The following is a 20841-nucleotide window of genomic DNA, read 5'->3' on the forward strand; positions in this document are numbered from 1 at the left end:
CGAAGAACCCTACCAGTGTGTGCGCGCACGAGCGGTGAAGCCCGACCTTGGTGTAACTGAAGAGGAGAAAATGCCGACACTGAACAGTTCGGCCATATCGGAGTACAGTGACAGAAAATATAGGGAAACTGTGGATAGAAGTCTGTGAAGCAATACTGCCGAACTCGAGCCAACTTAAAAAAATGTATCCGAATAATTTCTTTGGATACATATGCAGGTCCTCATATAACTTTGAAATCCGGCTTTCAACAATCTTTTACTTAGAAGTCCAGGGAACCGAAATTTTTTTCCTACGCTTTGCCCTTGCTCTTAGCATAAAGCGTACACAGCGACAGTATCAAAAATATACAAGCTTCGACTTATTAGCCTAGAGCACACGCCAACTGTCTCCACAAAATTCAGCTGCCAACTGAATAGAAAACGCAGACAATGCGTTTATTTCACCGTCCGTGTGCACATGCAACAAGAATATACGGTTGCGCTAGTTTTACCGCTGCGGCTGAAAAACCGCTCGTGCTCACTAGCCCTTAAACATTCTTAAACGAGCTCCCGCAAGCAGTGACACCTCATTTTCGTCAGTGGAATTAAATGAAGACGAATTTTGATGATGTGTCTTTTTTTCGATTATGACCTGCCCACATCCAGCGAAGAACGTTCATTTTCTGCTTTAGCTTTGAATTGCATGCAAGTGGTTATGGACGGTGACCAAATATATTGATACTGAAGATTTCTGTCTTCTGTGTTGTTGCGCTGTGTAGTCTGGTCGATGTTTACCAACGTTTCAGAGGTCATACTGTCTCCGTCATCAGGGCGATGAAGATTTCTGTCTTCTGGGTTGTTGCTCTGTGCAGTCTGGTCGATGTTTACCAACGTTTCAGAGGTCATACTGCCTCCGTCATCAGGGCGATGAGTATGAAGATTTCTGTCTTCTGGGTTGTTGCTCTGTGTAGTCTGGTCGATGTTTACCAACGTTTCAGAGGTCATACTGCCTCCGTCATCAGGGCGATGAGTATGAAGATTTCTGTCTTCTGGGTTGTTGCTCTGTGTAGTCTGGTCGATGTTTACCAACGTTTCGGAGGTCATACTGCCTCTGTCATCAGGGCGATACTGATACTGTTTTAAAGCGGCAGAGAAAGACCACAAAGGATTTATATGTTAGTGCTCTGACAGAGATTTGAACTAGGTATCTCCATGCTGCTCATGCTGCTCTTACAATGCCTACCTTAAATTTCACGTCATTATTAAAGAAAACGTTGTTGTACGAGCCACTTGAAACTCCCACGTTTATCGAATTTTGAAAAAACCCATGCATTGTTGACACATTTCCACAATAAAACAAGCAAGTTACATATAGTTGAAGAAACAAAGTAATAAGGAGCAAGGTTAGATCCGAAAGTAAATTAATTGTCTAAAGGCTGGGTGACCTGTGTTCAATTCCCGAAAGGATGTTGGGATTTTTGTCTAGGTCACCAGGTCCAGATCGTGTCTGAGAAGTACCCAACCACGTATCCAATGTTTAGGACTGCAGGATTAAAGCAGCCGTAGCCAAACGCGAACTATTCTTTTTCAAGAAATACGTATAGTACCTTCACAAGGATACTGGGCTTGATCAATTATCATACACCTCGCATCTAGATAGGAAAAAACAAGGACTGGAAACAGAATATTGAAGAAATATTTTCAAAAGCAGACACTTGTAACGCCAAGAAGGAAATGAGAGGATGAAACCAGTGTCATCTACGTATTTGGGGATTGTAGGCAGTTAGTAAAATCCAAAATGTATATAATCCTTGCATTATTTTACTGTTATTTTAAAAATAATCAGGTCATAAACAATCATCTTTTAGTAGCAGCAAGTAAGAAAGACGTCGGTCCTGTAGCTCAGTTAGTTTTGCTTTCTTCACCAGGAACAGCCGAGTTGGTGCCGTCAACCAATTTCTTGACGCACGCCCTGGTCGTCTGAATGACGTCCACGGACTCGCTGATCGCCTTGTCCTGCACGTCGTTCGTGCACACAGTGAAGTCTGCAACACGTGGGGCCGTATCGCTTCTGAAGTCTGCCATCAGCCCCAAGATGGCCGCCATCAGTTGGTCTCTTCCGTCGAATACTTGGTCTCTGACCACATACAGACAGGCAGTCAAACCCTCGACGTTGTCCCGGTTCCTATTTGCGCAGTCTGTGACGTTAGCATTAGCGCCCACGGCAGCATCCTGAGATACAGCGACCATTACGTTGAGATTCTGGAAATATGGCTGCAGTTCCTCAGCGGCCGACTGAAGACAGGCTTGGATCCCTGGTCCTGAATAAATATAATTGACATTTTGTACCACGCGTAATTTAATGCATTCTTCTGCACTTACCTTCACTTCCAATTTGATTTGTGGAGATGCAGGCGAGTCGTTTCTCTACACAGCAGTAAAGACTAAGGCAGAAAACACTATTCATCGTGCGAGGTAGGAACACACAGCTCCTGCTTGCGTTTCGGCTAAGACAATCCCAGAACTAAATATCACGTTCTTGTTCAATATTTGGTGCTTCGGGATGAAACGATAAGAGAAGCACTCAGACGGTTATTAATTTCAGCGATAAAACAGCAAATGTCCGATTTGGATGATATCGATAATCGATAACCATCAAATAATGTTCGGAATCGATATGAATTCAGCTTATATATGAAGTACAAATTTGCTAAAATTTATTAAGTTGTAGTGAAAACTGGTACTCCGCCCATTAGGCAAGAAGATATGAGGTTATTAGAACGAAATATGCGAGCAGCCGTAGCAATTGTATAACGCAAACAAAAGCAATTGGCTACACTGCGTTTACGATTAGATAATTGTCAAAGTGACAAACTCTCACCGGCTTCCTGTATCATCTTCTGGTACTTGGCATCATTTTCAGTTTCACAGGGCGAGATGTCTACACCCGCGGGTGCTGACTGAGAGATTGCAAGTTTCGATTCTGTTACCAGAGCCAGGAGTCCTTCAGGATCGCTGCTCTGGATCTTCAGAGTCTGCAGAAGTTTGTTGCCGTCGCCTTGAGCGTTGCTTGCTAATCGCTTGAAGTTGTTGGCCAGCTTTTGGATCTTTCCTAGTGCGTGTTGTATCTGATCCTGACTGTCGCCTACCGGTTCATCGGAGGCGTAGCCGAACTGAGTGGCTGAGGCGAGGCACTGAATAAGGAAGAGTGGTAACCTAGGTTTCATTGCCTTGCAATTTAGAAAATTATAGAGCAACCCTCTGCAAACTAATTGGGCAGCCGAAGGAACACCGCGGCTGAGAATAATAATGAAAAATTGAGGGTTAACGGAACCAAAGCCGCTGTTAAGTTCATCGAATCCTGCTCTTTGTTTCTGCTGCGGTTTAAAAAATATTGCTGATGAATTTTATAGAAAAATAATCAGCAGCAAAGCGACAGTTCTGAGGTACTTCAATATAGATACAGTAGTAGGAAACTTAAAACTCTAAATTTTATATATTTATCATGAAAATGCCGTTGGTTAATGCTTTAATAAATGTATAGTACTTATTATATGAATAAATAACATAAGTTTTACAAATACGGACGCCTTACACAAAAAAAATTGACACTGGATAAATTATCTAGTTTTTGAGTTAGACATGAATTTAATCATAAACAATTTTTGTTTTGTGACAATATAATAAAAGGTTTTTACTTATCGCCCTGGTGTTGTAGGCAACAAGGGCTTCTGAAACGGCTTTACAACCCAGAGGACAGCCAGCTTCGTTCTCATCAGCGTGAGAACCTCAAATCGCTTAGAGTAAACCGTCCTAACAAATTTTCAATGGAAATTTACAATACTGAGATGTTTGTTCTGTACATTCATTAGCTGAAATAATTAAATTATTTTTAGACTAAACTGACCATTCGAATACAATTTTTGTCGCTACACAATGAGCGCATTTATCTCTAGTAATGGTTTAACCCTGACGGAAGTGAGCTTTTTAGACACCTGCTAGAATATTACCAGGTATAATGTGAAATAACACAGCTCATTCTATTTTGTTAATTGCCGAATTTGTGTAGTAAATTCGCTTAATACGTGTGCAAACAATCTTGTAAAAAAACACGATATACTTGCCCTCAATGCGCAGAACGCCATAACAGCGATAAAAACGTTAGAGTCCATGTTCTGATAATACTCTTGGTTTCTTTAGAGCTTCGAAATGTGCCACTATGTGGAATCTCTGCGATTTTTATACAGGCCATAACACGAGTAGTTACCAATATGTCAGCATATAAATCTAGTGCAAGCTGAATACACAGAACGACACCTCCAACTAATGTTCACTGAGGGTTAATGTCAAGGTTTTTGGAAGTAAAATGAAGGTAAATAATTTTTGCTTGCATTTCTGTATTTGCCTACCCGTCTAGTTAATGAAACAGTAAAAACACTTATAATTGTGCAACGCGCATTATATTAATAATCAAAAAAGTACAACAAAAAATTTATATTTCTTCCTAAACTGCAATTATTATAGACTCAAATACTGCGAGAAAAACGAAATGCATTGGGGCGTTGGTTATACAGTATTTTCAATTTAAAACGCAACGACGAAGATATTTATTAGCTTTGGTGACGTCAATATAACGAGACAAAAGCAGCTTTTGCAGCAGACGTCCTTCTTCTCCAAGACGCGCAAACATTTCCTACGCCCTGAAATTTTGTTACGCGTCGGTGTATTGTCGTATTCGGTGTTTCCATGTCAGGATACGCAATGCAAAATGCTTCACGAAGAGCAGAAAACGATTTAGATGCGAAGTAATTTTCGAGAATGAACAGACGTTTAGTTCGTGACTATACCGTGTTCGCATGTACACTGCTTTTGCGCATCTGGCGTGAGCAGCGGCCTAGCGACAAGGGTGACTGACTCAGTTTTCACTAGTGAGGTTGGAAGAGTGTATTACACGTGGCGGAAGTCCTCCTGATTTCATTTTTGAATTGCAGCATGTGATTGGCATTCGATTGCTTTTTAAATGGTTGACTGTTTCCTTCCAAGCGTACAGAAATTTTCTTTGGGACAAGAAAGATATATGTTGTAAGGGGAGTTGGAATGCTATAATTCTGGCAATGTTGCATTTGCTCATGCCCCATCATCTCTCATCCTAGTCGACATATTTTAAAACTTTCAATGTTATTACCATCAACTTTTCACACACTCTATTATACACTGAACTAAATCAAACTCTAGAAAACTTTAACAGTTTCAGTACTTACGGAGGTGATGGGACAAACTTATTTAAAAAATGTAATTTTTCATAAAAGAGTGACAGGTCAATATTAAGGTAAACAGTTCCCAAATGATTACTTCAAATCAAGTCAAAGATACGAAAATGACTGTCTTCTAGGTTGGAGCGCCTTGTAGTCTGGTTGACTGGCGCTACAACCCAGAAGACAGTCATTTTCGTACTTACCGCCGTGGAAATATCAGACTTCCATTACGTCAAATACAGAACAGGAACGTCATACTGACCGTATGCCAACTATGCGACGATCAAATTTATCTTAGAAACAAAAAACGTAGTCTTCTAGATGAAGAATTACTTCTGGGAATATTTTTCAAAAGAATGGAATGTACAGTTTCAGAAATAAAAGAAATATTTACATTCAGAGCATTTCATTAAATGATATGTAAAATGTTGAGAGTATCACGAATAGCAATAAACAAAGTGGAGACGATACGTTCCTTAAAAAGTTTCGTGACCATGTACAAGATTACATTGAGTCAAAACCTAGAAGAAAATCACAATCGATATCTTTACCGACGTAAGAAGCTCAAATCACAAAACTTGGTTGCACTGACCAACTTTGATGTTACAAATTCCCTTGAAACTAATGAAGAAAAACGAGGTAGAAGACATTAGGCCCGTCACAATAGCGTACTTTCTAACAAATCCTCAGGGCAAGGATCGTAACCTGAAAGGGCAATAATGTTGCCAAACACCCTTTGACATATACATATTTCAGTTAATCATTCGCTACACTTCTCATCTGTGTGTATTAGTATATCATAATGACGGCTGTGTAAACATAAAATCAGTGAGACCTTTATCACACAACTGTTCCGCTGCACCCCTGTGCACCCACTCTGGAGGACTATTTACACAGATAGCTGTGATGTCAGAATCCTCCACGTTCATCGCCACTCACAGTTGTATATAAACTGAGACAATTGAACTGAAAGACACATATCAAGCAAGGGCAACAGGAAGGACTAACTGTCATGGCTTTCAGAACTGTAATCGCTCTAACAGCGCTCTGTATTGTAAGTATATTATTCTATGAATCGTAATGAAATCAGTAGATATGTTCAACCAGATCCCTCATATCTTAACAATAAGTTTAAGTCTGTTTAAAAACTGATTCCATTCTTCAGTCATAGAATTACGAGACAGTGTTTATTACGAAACACACATTATCGAAACAGATCAGAAATAAATGTGGGGTGGTCCAAATCTGTTCCTACAAATTAATGAGACAGTTGTATAAACATTAATTAAAATCTAGCTTCTCTGTGGATTTTATGAAATAAATGAAACTTCATATATTTAATGAAAAAATTCTGTTGTTTAAAACATATAAATGAATTATTCTTCATATACGACAAAGGACGAAGAACAAACAAGAATAAAGAAATAACACGTAAAAACGTACAATTCACCGCAGTTAGTGAAATAATGCAATACCAAAATTATAATAATCTAAACCCGGACCTAATAATTAAAATTTGTCGGTCTGTCACAGCTTGTACCAGACGTTCATCTAGCCGAGTGGCACAGTACCACGGAGTCCCTTAAACTGTTGAAACGTTCTGAGATTTCAGGATTTCACGGCGGTCAATATGAAGATGGCTGTCTTCTGGGATGTTACGCCGTGTAGTGTGTAGAAGTATACCGAAGTTTCAGAGGTACTTGCTTCCTCCATCATCAGGGCCACTTACTGTCTTGGAGACAGCAAATACCTCTGAAACGTCGGTGAACCTCTATCGAAAACACGGCACAACATTCCAGAAGACACTCATTATTAAAATGTTAAATCCCAGATTTAAATTACGGCCGGGATTTAAATATTACATTCTCGTATGATAAAGGTTACCGCTCTTCCTTATTCAGTGCCTCGCCTCAGCCACTCAGTTCGGCTACGCCCCCGATGAACCGGTAGGCGACAGTCAGGATCAGATACAACACGCACTAGGAAAGATCCAAAAGCTGGCCAACAACTTCAAGCGATTAGCAAGCAACGCTCAAGGCGACGGCAACAAACTTCTGCAGACTCTGAAGATCCAGAGCAGCGATCCTGAAGGACTCCTCGCTCTGGTAACAGAATCGAAACTTGCAATCTCTCAGTCAGCACCCGCGGGTGTAGACATCTCGCCCTGTGAATCTGAAAATGATGCCAAGTACCAGAAGATGATACAGGAAGCCGGTGAGAGTTTGTCACTTTGTTAATTATCTAATCGTAAACGCAGTGTAGCCAATTTCTTTTGTTTGCGTTATACAATTGCTACGGCTGCTCGCATATTTCTTTCTAATAACCCCATATCTTCTTGCCTAATGGGCGGAGTACCAGTTTTCACTACAACCTAATAAATTTTAGCAAATTTATGCTTTCCTAGAAATCATGTATTTTATATATAAGCTGAATTCATATCGATTCCGAACATTATTTGATGGTTATCGATTATCGATATCATCCATTTTCTGTTTTATCGCTGAAATTAATAACCGTCTGAGTGCTTCTCTTATCGTTTCATCCCGAAGCACCAAATATTGAACAAGAACGTGATATTTAGTTCTGGGATTGTCTTAGCCGAAACGCAAGCAGGAGCTGTGTGTTCCTAACCTCGCACGACGAATAGTGTTTTCTGCCTTAGTCTTTACTGCTGTGTAGAGAAACGACTCGCCTGCATCTCCACAAATCAAATTGGAAGTAAAGGTAAGTGCAGAAGAATGCATTAAATTACGCGTGGTACAAAATGACAATTATATTTATTCAGGACCAGGGATCCAAGCCTGTCTCCAGTCGGCCGCTGAGGATCTGCAGCCATATTTCCAGAATCTCAACGTAATGGTCACTGTATCTCAGGATGCTGCCGTGGGCGCTAATGCTAACGTCACAGACTGCGCAAACAGGAACCGGGACAACGTCGAGGGTTTGACTGCCTGTCTGTATGTGGTCAGAGACCAAGTATTCGACGGAAGAGACCAACTGATGGCGGCCATCTTGGGGCTGATGGCAGACTTCAGAAGCGATACGGCCCCACGTGTTGCAGACTTCACTGTGTGCACGAACGACGTGCAGGACAAGGCGATCAGCGAGTCCGTGGACGTCATTCAGACGACCAGGGCGTGCGTCAAGAAATTGGTTGACGGCACCAACTCAGCTTCTTCTGCTTGAGTCAGATAGTTTCTCCTTCCATGTTTGTTGATGTAGATGCATTTAAGCGAAGAATGAAATAAATAAAATAATGAACTGTATTTGTGTCTATACTTTCTTTCTATCTGCTGAATACGTTTTACTTGGTGTCTACATGTTTACGGGGTGTAGAAACTTCTGTGTGATCATAATCATTAAGATATGACAATTCAGAACCGACCGAACATATGGGATTCATTGCTTCTTTAAGACATATCTATGGTTTCTCTCTCCATTGTTTCGTCTAGAAAGGTCCTGGAATCCAGAGGCTCTCCAAGGCGATGTCCTCAAGGTGCAAGCGGCCTGAAGAGGCTACAAGTGTCCCCGAGATACCATGTAATGCCATCTGCATTATAACTCCGAAACTATCTATTGATGGAGTAACGTTTTTTCCAAATGTACTTTTGCACACTTCTCATTCAATTTACGTCACCTCGTCAGACTCGTTGGTGCCACATGGCACCCACATGTCAGACGTGCGTAAGTAATACCATGTTTACTGCCGTAAGTAATAGTTCATTATCACGCTGATAGATGCCGTGAGAATGTGAAGTTTTGCTACAGCAGGAGTTGGCAATTATTTTTGCCGAAGACTGAATGTGGCAATTTCGAAACTACCGCCGCGAGAAAGCTTCACTTTTAAAAAGATTGTTAACTGAGAAATTGTTCTAAGGAACTGAAATTACTTGTATTTCATGTACCCACTGAAAGGCATTGACGTAAAATTAACTGGTTCACGATGTTTCACACAAATACTACGCTCTGCATTGTCCATTTCCTGAGATATATTTGATATTCATGGCGTTTCGGGAGTTGACTATGCTCTTGTCTTCAGGTGATTGGTCACCACGGTAACAAGCATTCCGTGGATTTAATCTCCTATTTATTTTTGAATAAAATTTTGGTTTCTTACAATTATTCACGAATATTCGCATCCTGACTTTTGTATTTTGTAGCCTAGATGCGAAATTGTTGTTGTTGGCTCCTTTAACAATTCAGAAGAGAACAAATTTCATCTCAAATGAACAAGACTAAGATCAGTGGCTGCGTGGTTTAAGTCATGGGTTTGAGTCGCTGGACACCAGAACTGAGGGTTTAGGCGTGAAGGTATGTTTGCAGTTTTCTATGTTATGCTTCTCAGTGCAGCTACAGGCATTACAAAAGCCGATCCCCATTCAGGAAGTCTCACGAAATGTGTAAGTGGATTCATAATTTCAGAACTTATTTCTGAATTAAAACAGGCCAGAAAGCCTGAAGACAGAATCAAGAAGGATGGAAGGGAGGGAAGGATAAAATACATACACAATTTTAGTCAGAAAACGTCAAGGAAACAGTTTACGATAGAGTCCTCTGCATACTTGAAACGGTATTAAATTTGGGCTTTACATAAATTTCGTGTGAAGGTGGGGAAAATAAGTTAAAGTTCAGAATTAGGTCGCAAAGAAGGCTTCTGCGAGCAAAGAATATCCCTTATCTTCACTTAGAAGACTAAGTAATTTCTTATAAGGGCCGGATTCTTATAACGGAGGCTTGGGTTCGCGCCCATGGCAGTCCATGTAGGATTTATAGTCGATAAAGTTACACTGGGATAGATTTTCCTCTGAGCCCTTCGGTTTTACCCTGTTAATATAATTCCACCGCTGTTTCATACTCTCTCCTGTACCATCTGGGGGAAGGGGGTGGACAATAAGGCAGTTAGAGATCCGTTTCCATAGAAACACAGTTTCATCCATCGCAATGATAAAAAGGCATTTTTGACGTAAATATGTCTATACGGAAGGATCATTCGGCAAAAAGGCGTAACGAAAATGTGAACGATTCATATGTAAATATGGACCGACAACAATGGTCAGCTTTTATATGAACTCCTTCGTGCATTGTTATGTTACCTAATTGTTATGTCATTTGTTTACTCGACAGTTGTCTTTCATTAATGCCGTCAGCAATCCGCTTTCGTTATTGCGGAAAGAGCTGATCTGTGAATCGTTTGTAGATGAAGTTCGTCGTAGACTAGACAATTTTGTGCTGGTAAAAACGTTTTAGAATATCAAAACTACTTATCTTATATAAGAATTATTTCATTACATTACATTACATTACAGATACGTATTTAGGTCAGATTCTCCGGAACAGTGGTTCCACTGTCAACTTTTTTTTTAAGATGTTCATTAACTTTCTAGGAAGACTTTACATCAAGGAGATAATTAGATTATGAGATATATCGATAAAATATATTTATTTTAATCTGTTAAATTTCTAACTCATAATTTATTATTTTATTGCTTCTAATAGTTGAAATAAAGACTGACAGGCCTAGTGAAACCTTTTATTTTATTTTGATCAGATTTTCTTCTCCTTCTTCTTTTTTTCAAACACATCCCTGTACTTGTGGTAAGACACTATGAGCAATCCTAACTTCTGTACACCTGTATTTATTCAGTTTGTTTCGCACGGGCCAAGTCACAACTCATAGTGAAGTATGTATATAAAACTACTGTTAACGACTGTAGTCGAAGGCAAAGTGCTGGCAAGGACGTAGCAATGTCTCCCAAAATCGCATTCGCGGTATTACTCGTGTTCAGCACAGTGCAGGTACGTGTAAAAGTTGAAACAACACACTTTCGCTTTTGCTGCAGTAACGGAAGTCCGCTCACTAAAATATTTTAAAATTCTAAGTTGTATTACTTTCACTGAATCATGATATAAGTTAAAATCGATTAATTAAACAGAAAGATTTTGTGCATTACTAAATTAATATTATTTATTATATACAGACATTTAAATTAGAAGGTAGGTAAACTGCTGTGTACTGAAAATCCATAATTATACTTACGACTTCTGAAATTTCTAAAATCTAATCAGTACTATTGCTTAATTGACGTCGAAAGAGAGACGCTATAGAGGACTGAAGATGGAGTTGGGAGGGGAAATACAAAATATGCATATAAAATTTTGACTTTAAAAAACACATTGAAAATCGTGTCAAAGAATACCGGAAGAACATTAAAATTTACCTTCAGAGGAACAGTACTAAAATGGATATCAGATAAAAGGGTTACGAAAATGTAAAGTTGACTGAACTGCCTTATATTTGGATTCAGTATATGAACATAGTGACGAACCTTCACAAAAGCTGAGAAATTTGCAGAAGGCTGGCCACATTTTAATTCGTACAGAAATATTCAACTACAAAGTTAGTACGTCTGTCTGTCCGTAACTTAGACTGTGATCTACGTTAAAACGTCCCTATATCAGATTCAGTAAGGCTTTTATAAATACATTGATAAAACGCCTCGTTATAAAAAAGAAGGATTTTTTTTTATATTTCAACAGCTCAAGGCTACAGCGTACTGTGGAGTTAGCAGTCAATCAATTAAGATGTAAACTTCATTGAATAATTCTAAGAATGGGTCTAGTGACCATGGTGTTAACGATGTTGAAACTTTGGGTTCTGTAGCCAGATTGTTGCAAAATAAATTCGTGTATTATTTAGTTTCTTCTCCGTATTCTAACAATTTTATTAACTTCTGTTGTAGTACCTGGAGGCAAATGATCGACAAAGCCGGGATGTCGGTTCAGATCTTCTGCACAGTCTCCTCAGTAAGGCGCTTCCACTTATCGATAGATATTTCGACCCATTCTCGGGCACCGTTAGAAATGCAGCCGAAATTGTCGAAGCTCTGCTGAAGGATGTGAACAACAGAACTGGCGTTTACCTCCTCAACACCTCCAGCGTCTTCCAGAACTTGAGGAATCTTATCGGAAAACTTCAACCGCGCCTTCAGGATATCGGAGAAAACATAGCCAACTGCGTTATAACCGAGAAGGGAAACGTACTGGACATTATACGCGTAGCAGGTAAATGTTCCTAACGACGCTCCATCAACAGATGTTACCATATAGAGAGATATAACATGATAATTATCTTTGTTTTGTTAACTTATGACGCAAAAATTGCTGAGGTAGTGTAGCGTCGAATTAGAAACTTTTCAATAATTATGTACGATTACTTTATATTTTAAAATACTGTAACAATTATTGACGGTGGAATGAGATATGGTGGAACAGTTTCGAATTACAAACAGCCTGCTGAGGAGACGGTCATGAATTATTTTAATAAACTCTTAAACAATTTATCTATAGACAGAAGAAAATTAGGTCCGGAGACAGGTTATCCACACTGGAGGGTTTTTCTCAGTCCCTTCACGCAAATATCGTGATAGTGCCTTAAATTAGGCCACGACAACTTCCTTCCAGATCCTTTACAATCCATTACAATCATCTCATTCTACGCTATACAATCTGAGCTACTGAAAAAAGCGTCTTTAAATAAACTACAAATAAATATAATAATAAGATAATTAAAAAGCGTTCGTGTAGGTAGCCGTTTTCAGTTATGGATTTAGACTGGGTAATTTCTGATTGACTTGATTCTTAGGTTACGACACCGTCTCCACCGCAGATGTTAGGAGGTCGTGGCCTACTTAATAGTACTGACCAAGCATTCGCCTGCTCTCACTAAGGAAACCCCCCAAAAAATTCAGAAAAATCTTTAGCCTTCTATTCATTTGCAAGACAGTTTATTTAGTCGTACTCTGCAGTGCTGTGAATATTCCACCAGGCTTTCATTGTGTTACTCAATTACATCTTCCGTTCCTTACAGAGAAAGAAGCAGAAGCTTGTGGTCTGGGACTCGTGGAGCAAATCCAGCCACTAGCCATCAACATCTCGCAGACAGTCACCGAAATACAGAATGTGGCCGTTCAGTCGTACCCCAGCATTACCGACTGCGTGACGTCAAACGCAGCCAACCCCATCGCTCTCCCTGGATGTTTAACCAGGGTTATTGGCCCAGTGTTTAATGTCGTATCTAAAGTTGCAGCAAAGGTCAAGACCGAGTTCCGTAAATACGAGCAAGAAAACAGCAATTTCCAAACACAATTGCAACAATGTGGTGCTGACCTACGGGCTACAGTAGAAAGTGTGGGGAACCTTGTGGAGGAAGTTCGGCAATGTGTATCCGAAAAGAAACAAAACTTTTCGCCTTAAAATATCTTTTGTCGACCAATTTGGAACATTCTAGTAGACTTCGCACTCACAGGCGTTCGAATTTCGTGTCGTTTCAAAAGTACATGTATTTCGTAACAGACGACAATACAAATAGGTCACTGTCACGTAATTTTAAAACGCATGAAAAAAATACAACGTAAAATATAACGGTATGTTAGGTTGACATTCCATCTACACAATGATTCTTGTGTTTATTGTGAATCCACTACATGTTTCAACCTTAAATGGTTACCTTCACGTGGTTCTCTTTAAGTATTGGAAACTAATAGATATGACTGCTAATTTGTGGACACATTTTCTGTTGTTGACTTCACCACGTAATGGACTGACAGAAAATGTGTAACATAGCAGATTTATAGATAAGCTTTATGCAGCAGCGTGTCCAAGTGTCAGTATTCATGGCATATTTATCAGCGGTGTCTACTCCGATATGTAACAGGCCTACACTTAACCTGACATAAGATTTTCGGTACGTCCTACCATTATTAGCGTTTCTAGGCACATTTGTCATTCTTTCCAAACCATATATAAAACGAAACATGTTTAAATTACAGCAACCACAGTGACAAAGAAAGAGACACTATGACAGAAATTTTACAATTTTACCAATCTAAAACTTCAAGCATTACAATTTAAAATAGAAAAGTCAAATTATTACAAAGCTTTATAAATTTAATAGTTTAAATCTGTATCACGGCTTTGCCTATGTACGCGAAATATGTGGGGTTTATTGAGATAAATAACTAATCCCTTCGCTTGATTACATTCGCAAATAGGTTTGAATCAGGTGGTAAACAAAATAAATAATAATATTATACACAAAAGAATGGACTTATAGGATTAAAATACTTGCATACAGTTAGTACTTAAAAACTGCCCAAAAAATATCTTCCATATCTATTTATATTTCATTTCTCTTTTTGACTCTACAATTCTGAGAAAGTTGGCTACATCCTTATATGAAGTTGTATAGGCCTAAAAGTTCAAATAGTGTTATCAAAGATAACACGAAAAGATTGCTCGATACTATTAAAAATAATGCAGCTAACGGTGATAAAATTCACATTTCCAGTTTCGAATTTGGTTCCTCAAAACGACTATATGGTATATTCGTGGTGCCATATTTTTATTCTTACAAAATACTTTCTGTTCGTTTTCTGCTCGTATGTTTAAGATACTTCTTGGCTGCTCTCAAGGCGACACATAGATCACAAAGTCACTGATTTACATTACTTTACACACCACCCACAAGTACGTCATGTGCTTATGGAGCCTACTTGTGATGATTATGTAGTGTACTAAAGGAATATGATGATAAAATAACAGATATTGTGAAATACGCTGTGTACAGCATAATTAGAAATATCTTACAAAGAAAGTGGCACTTGGAGTTAGAGACTCAATACTTTTGAATAGTTCTAAAACAGATTTTAAAATTGTATTATTTCTTGTTGCAGTAACAAGGGTCAAAGCGGAATTTTTAATTAGTATAACTGATAGTGCCTACTGTATGTATTTGTCACTAGCTGCCTCAACCATACTAAGCCTGCAATATTTCAAGAACAGAGAATCAATTCTGAGACATTTCAATTGAGGAATCTGTTTAAAAAACTAGCAGAGCTATTATACCCTAAACGGTCAATAACGTAAACACAGTAGAAGAAACTTTTAACTTCTTAATGACGTTATCGTAACTTATGAATTGTCTCTTCCTTCAAGATTCCTTAGAAGAAACATCACACACAGAAACTGCACCTAAGACCGAATAATGTTTTAAGCAAGAAACAGAGAAAACATCTAATGTCAAACAAAAACATTACTTCCTTAAACCTAATACAATCCAATAAATTCCAGAAAACTATTTAAAAGTGTGACGAAATATACTGTACTGTTAAAATATATAATATAATTCAGGTCTATACACAAACTTTATTTACAGATGTTAAAATTTAAAATTTAAAATTTGCGCTATTCATCCTTACTACGATGTTACAATACTGCGCCTTCATTATATATTTTAATTATAAAACTCAAACATGACGCATTTAAACTTTATACTGTACTGATTTAAATTAAAACCAGATTATGTGAAATAAATTCAAATCATGACGACTATTATGTTGTTGCTATGAGTTTCGGCGCCTTGAAAGAGGAGACGTTGGCTTCTAAACGGCGCCAAAACCCAGAACAACAACATCGTCCTCACCGCCGAGGAAACCTGAAACCTCGCGTGCGTTGCTGTTACTTTTGTCGGACTAAATATATCGATAAATTTATTTAAAACCATTCTCAAACGATTACTTACCTGCCACTTTACGTAATATCCTATAGGTTCCTCAACGTCTCTTAGTCCTGTCTTTTAAATCATCAACTTAAAATAATTCTCTGGTGGTGTTGTGGAGTGGGCTACTCTGTTTATCATTATATGAACCCTGAAAATACGCAGATATAGCCGACTTCTTAGAACTACGTTTATCGGTTTCATCAGACGTTCCCGGCTATTCAGTAGATTTGCGTCACAGTGCGGATTAACCTGTAACGTGCGCCGAAATTAACGCTGCACCTTCGATCATAGACTCGAATTAAGTATATAATAAAACGCATTTACATCTCTTGAAATGTGCCTACCTTAAACTAAACAAACTGACCTCATAAACAATAGAAACACAAAACAGTTATTTTCACGTAACGGATTTCTTGATAGCGTTACATAATATTGCATCAATTTTGTGTTTAAATGTGAAATATTTTTATATTTGCACAATTGTAATACATCAGATATCTGATAAAATATATATTGTAGCAATACAATACATGAATTATTCATCGCCCTAATGACGGTGGCAGTATGACCTCTGAAACGTTGGTGGAAATTTACCAGGCTGCACGGCGCAGTAACCCAGGAGACAGTAACCTCAAATCCTATATATTTATGTTAATTGTCATACCAAAAGCATCGACCTACCGGATCTCAGTTATCAAAATCGTAATCTACTTCAATCAGCACGAACACTGCAACTTAAACATCCAGACTGTTTTCAGGAATGTCAAGTTCTGTCGATACGACGTAACAAGAACAGACTATGAGCGGCAGAGATGTAATTAAAATGTATAGAACGCCTTTCTCGAACACATACGAAATTAAGAAATTTTAGAATAAATGACAATGGAAACTTTTAAGGGAAAATCCACGAATATGAAAAATTATTTCCACCTAAAGAAAGGTTGACTACAAGTTCCCAAAAGAAAATCCCGAACCAACATTCAAGAGGATACTATCTGCACTCCCAGTTAAAGTACAATTAACGATGTAAAAGATGAAACCTTACATCGTCTAACTATATAAAGAAATATGGTGGTGGTGATGATGATGATGATGATATTGTAAGAACGTACGCCATTGGAGATACTCTCACACACGTGTTCACGCTCATTGAAATTATACAGAGTTCACAAACAAACTGAAACCATTTTTCAAATCCACTGAAATAATTTGTCACATCTCCCCAATATTTCACAACTGTTATGATAGACATACATTTGTGTATGTACATACGTTTCAAGGCTTTATTTAAGATGTTTCATTAATTGAAAATAATATGTTTGCACAGCTTGCTTGGGACAAAAGAACATTCTTTAATTGTCTGTGGGTCCAATATAAACCTGTGGAGATATGAGATGATACACAAAGCCTCCGTCGTAGCTTCAGGACACAGATATCGATACGGTGTGTCATGGCTGCCAAAATCGTCTTTTTCGCACTTGTTGCGTTTGTAGCAATACAGGTTGGTATTAATCTCCATTGCGTATAAATTATTTTATTTTATTTTTTACAGTAGTTGTCGTCGTCTCTTCTGCTTCCTAGTCTCAGGTTCTTGGTTCGAATCTTGGCTCAAAGCCGGGTTATCAAGTCTCAGCTGTCAGTTCGGATAAACTGATACAGAACGAAAAGAAAGGCCTTGGCCACTTTCTTGAACAAACGTTTAAATTTATAATTCATAGTCAGAATACGGGCGATTAGTCTTCTAAAACAATGGTATTCAACCTTTTTTGTTCGCGTACCCCCAGATATAATTTCTCTTCAACTTTTTACCGCCAAAGTTGTTGGTGTATAATTCAAGTTATACATAGTATATAATCTACATCTAAAATAAATTAAATAAATTACATTACTTATTATTCAGTGTTTATCATAATTTTTTTTAAAATTTCACGTACCCCCTAAGATGTCTTCGCGTACCCCCGGGGGTACGCGTACCCCAGGTTGAATACCACTGTTCTAAACCACATCCGAAGTACGGAGAGATAAAATAGAGGGGCCACGTAAAAATGTACTTCATAATAATAAAGCTTGAACAGCCAGTGAGGAATATATAACACCGACCTGATTTATTTTTACTAGAAAATTAGACTGTACATGAAGTCGGTACCAGGACCGATAAAGAATCCAGCTGCATCGAAACTCTCATTAAATCTGTATAGTACATTAACATTTCCTGAACGTACTTGTCACTATTTAAAAATTACATACAGTTTATAGTATTAAGTTTCTATGGTAACCATGGCGTGCCTCATTATGCGTTATGTACACTCAGTGCACAGATGCAACTCATACTGTGGAGTAAAACTGCCTGAGCGTGAAGCTAATCACTGAGCTACAGCTAGTGTCGACATCTCGAGAGCTCCACAAGGCGTGAAGACCGGCCACAGTAGAAACTTTACTTTTACTTTTAATTACAGGGTTTGAGTGCTTCTAGTCTACGACAACGTAGCATTTGGGACGATGTGAAGTCAAAACTGGAAAATGCTGGAAATGCAGTAAAGGAAGAAGCAGATAAAATTACGGATGCTGTAAAGGCAGCAGCTGATGCTGCTGAGAATAAGGCAAAGGCTGCTTTTCAGGACGCTGTAGATAAAATTCATAATACTCTGAGCGACGCCAAGAACGCCGCTCAAGAAGCGTTGGATAAAGTCCATAGCGTAGCAAAAGAGATAGCCGACAAAGCGAAAGAAGTCGTCGACAAAGCGAAGCAGGACCTTTCTAACCTGAAACAGGAAGCTGAAGAGAAGGTCTCTTCTTATCTAGAGCAGCTAAAGAATCTTGGGCAGGGAGCTCTAACGTGTGCCAACTCCAATCAGGACAAAATTAAGTCAGTCATCAATGCAACTGGTAAGATACACGGATATTAGTCAATTTTCCTGTGTGTATAGTAGGTCTAGAAAAGAACAAGAATGGGAATTAGTATTCCAGAGTACATATACTTCAACGATCTTCATATTCCAGAGGCTATATTAGCCGTGTTAGCCCAGCAAACATGGTTAAAGTAGACGCTCCAGCCGTCAGATTCATTTACTGCGTATACACATCCACCGTTAAACAGATAGTACCATTACTACACCTATCCAGCGATTATTTCTCTTGCATTTAGTTAAATATTTACCGGGTAACACTTAAAAATCAAAAGTCATTCTTCCTTGGTGAAAGGAAATGGCAATAGAGAAACCGACAGAACGTGAATTTTTTTTAAAAGAATCTTAGGGGTAAAGGTGTGACAAATTCTCTAACTCAGGTTAGGGAACGACTGCTCACTTCGGCGTAAGTTATGTTCAAATTCTTAATCCTGTTACTGATAAGTGTTTTCTTCTTGCGTTACTTAACTAATAAACCAGCCAGTCAATAGTTTTGTTATCTATTAAAATGCTGAGTAAATATCAAAACTTATCACGCACATTTTTCATCCACAATTTAAGTAACGCTAAATGATTAAAATATTTTCGTTTTTTCAAGTACTTTAAGTTGTGACATTTCTTCAGAAGATGATATGCTAAACATTAATTATATTTTCGTTTATGATAAGACTAGGAATACAACAGTCTTTCAATATTTACTCAGAATAGGGAGCATGATTAGGTACATAAATAGGATAAAATACAATTACAGGAATCACAATATCTTACGTACCTTTAAATAAAAAACCAAGATAACGTTCACTATATCTTAATTCAGGGTAACAGAACACGCTGAAGGCTTTCAATGTATATTATCTTCTAGTAACAGATTACAATTATAGCAGGATACGGTCTCAAGATATGGTAGATAGCTGCTAATATAGGTCTATTGAACAGAAGTCGTGGACAGCCGAAAAGATATAGTCCTCCATTTTGGGATTTTTTGAGGGTAACTACCAACTTCTCACATTAAAAATACCAGCATATTACAAAATGAAGATATAATAAGCCGTGCGAGTGGAAATAGCTGTTTCAGCTCACACGACTTATTTCATCGCCCTGATGATGAAGGTAGCATGGACCTCTGAAAGGTCGGTAAATTTCTACCAGACTACACGGTGCAACAACCCAGAAGACAGTCATCTTCAAACTCACCGCCGTGAAAACCTCAAATCCTACGTGTTGCAAAATGTTAACCTGGGTGTAAGTCGGAGGATAATACTAAAGTTGATCTCAAAGAAACGCGGGTAGAACGTATGGATTTGATTTATATATCTGAGGTTAGTGACCAGGGATGGGCTCGTGTGAACATAGTAATAAACCTTCAGGTTCGATACAAGACAAAGATTTATTGGTTAGCTGAACGTAGCAGTTACTTAATTGCATCTTCCAATAGCGTGACAAACTATAACATTCATATTACCTCTTCTCGTAATCACACACGGTTAAGATATTCTCTGTGCCTGAATTATCAAAAGGTAATTGAACATTGGCACTGTATTTTCACTTCTTTATCTTTACACAGAACCCAAGGTGCAGAGTTGCGTCGCAGGTGTACAGGAGAAAGTCGTCCCCTTCGTTAAAGACGTGACTGAGACAGTCCAGAGAGTGGCAGACTTGGGCGCCAAAGCAGCAGATGTCGCGTCCACTTGTGCGCCAGCTGGCGTTAGCTGGGTTACCGCGCTCGCCTGCTACGTCGCAGAAATAGTCTCCGTATCCGACGACGTAGCCAAAGACATCTCCATCATCACCAAGGATGTGCCAGAGATCATCCAGTTGGCACCTCAAGCAAAACAGGAAGTGGAAGCTTGCGCTGCCGATGTAAAGACGACGGCGGCAGACGTTGATCAACTTATTAACGAAATTTCTAAGTGCGTTAAAGACTACACCTCATCGGCTGCATAAGACGTAAGAAGACGGGAGTCCCTGGTGCTGATGGCGGAGAAACACAGGATGTTCTGAATGTAAAATGCTCGAAATTGTACAGCACCAGAAAGAAATGGTCTTTATAAACATGTCATTCTTTACTATCATACTTTAAATGTTAATCTATTTGCTACCAATAGCAGTCCATTTCCCTTCCACGATCCTCACAGCCACTTTA

At 38.6% G+C, this 20841-nt stretch overlaps 4 protein-coding genes across 4 annotated transcripts; 3 read left to right on the plus strand and 1 right to left on the minus strand.

The window, feature by feature from the left end:
• Positions 1-1780: 1780 nt before the first annotated feature.
• Positions 1781-4206, minus strand: LOC110831869 (uncharacterized). Its single transcript, XM_087351602.1, has 3 exons — positions 4104-4206; positions 2861-3173; positions 1781-2300 (listed from the first exon to the last, which is right to left on the minus strand). The coding sequence occupies exons 1-3, from the start codon at positions 4149-4151 to the stop codon at positions 1882-1884; spliced, it is 780 nt and encodes a 259-aa protein (XP_087207728.1). The 5' UTR covers positions 4152-4206; the 3' UTR covers positions 1781-1881.
• A 1998-nt stretch (positions 4207-6204) lies between these two features.
• Positions 6205-8500, plus strand: LOC147875091 (uncharacterized). Its single transcript, XM_087356854.1, has 3 exons — positions 6205-6288; positions 7136-7448; positions 8020-8500. The coding sequence occupies exons 1-3, from the start codon at positions 6247-6249 to the stop codon at positions 8418-8420; spliced, it is 756 nt and encodes a 251-aa protein (XP_087212980.1). The 5' UTR covers positions 6205-6246; the 3' UTR covers positions 8421-8500.
• A 2420-nt stretch (positions 8501-10920) lies between these two features.
• On the plus strand, positions 10921-16319 carry LOC110831836 (uncharacterized). Its single transcript, XM_022068260.2, has 3 exons — positions 10921-11030; positions 11975-12296; positions 13102-16319. Exons 1-3 carry the CDS (start codon positions 10980-10982, stop codon positions 13485-13487), a joined length of 759 nt encoding a protein of 252 aa, XP_021923952.1. The 5' UTR covers positions 10921-10979; the 3' UTR covers positions 13488-16319.
• Positions 16320-17165: 846 nt separating this feature from the next.
• On the plus strand, positions 17166-20772 carry LOC110831832 (uncharacterized). Its single transcript, XM_022068256.2, has 3 exons — positions 17166-17293; positions 18249-18678; positions 20263-20772. Exons 1-3 carry the CDS (start codon positions 17243-17245, stop codon positions 20640-20642), a joined length of 861 nt encoding a protein of 286 aa, XP_021923948.1. The 5' UTR covers positions 17166-17242; the 3' UTR covers positions 20643-20772.
• Positions 20773-20841: the final 69 nt, after the last annotated feature.

This window comes from Zootermopsis nevadensis, unplaced genomic scaffold (genome assembly GCF_977971745.1).
Source record: "Zootermopsis nevadensis isolate Lab colony 2312 unplaced genomic scaffold, Znev_1.0 Znev_ptg000002l, whole genome shotgun sequence".
Taxonomy (NCBI): Eukaryota; Metazoa; Arthropoda; class Insecta; order Blattodea; family Termopsidae; genus Zootermopsis; species Zootermopsis nevadensis.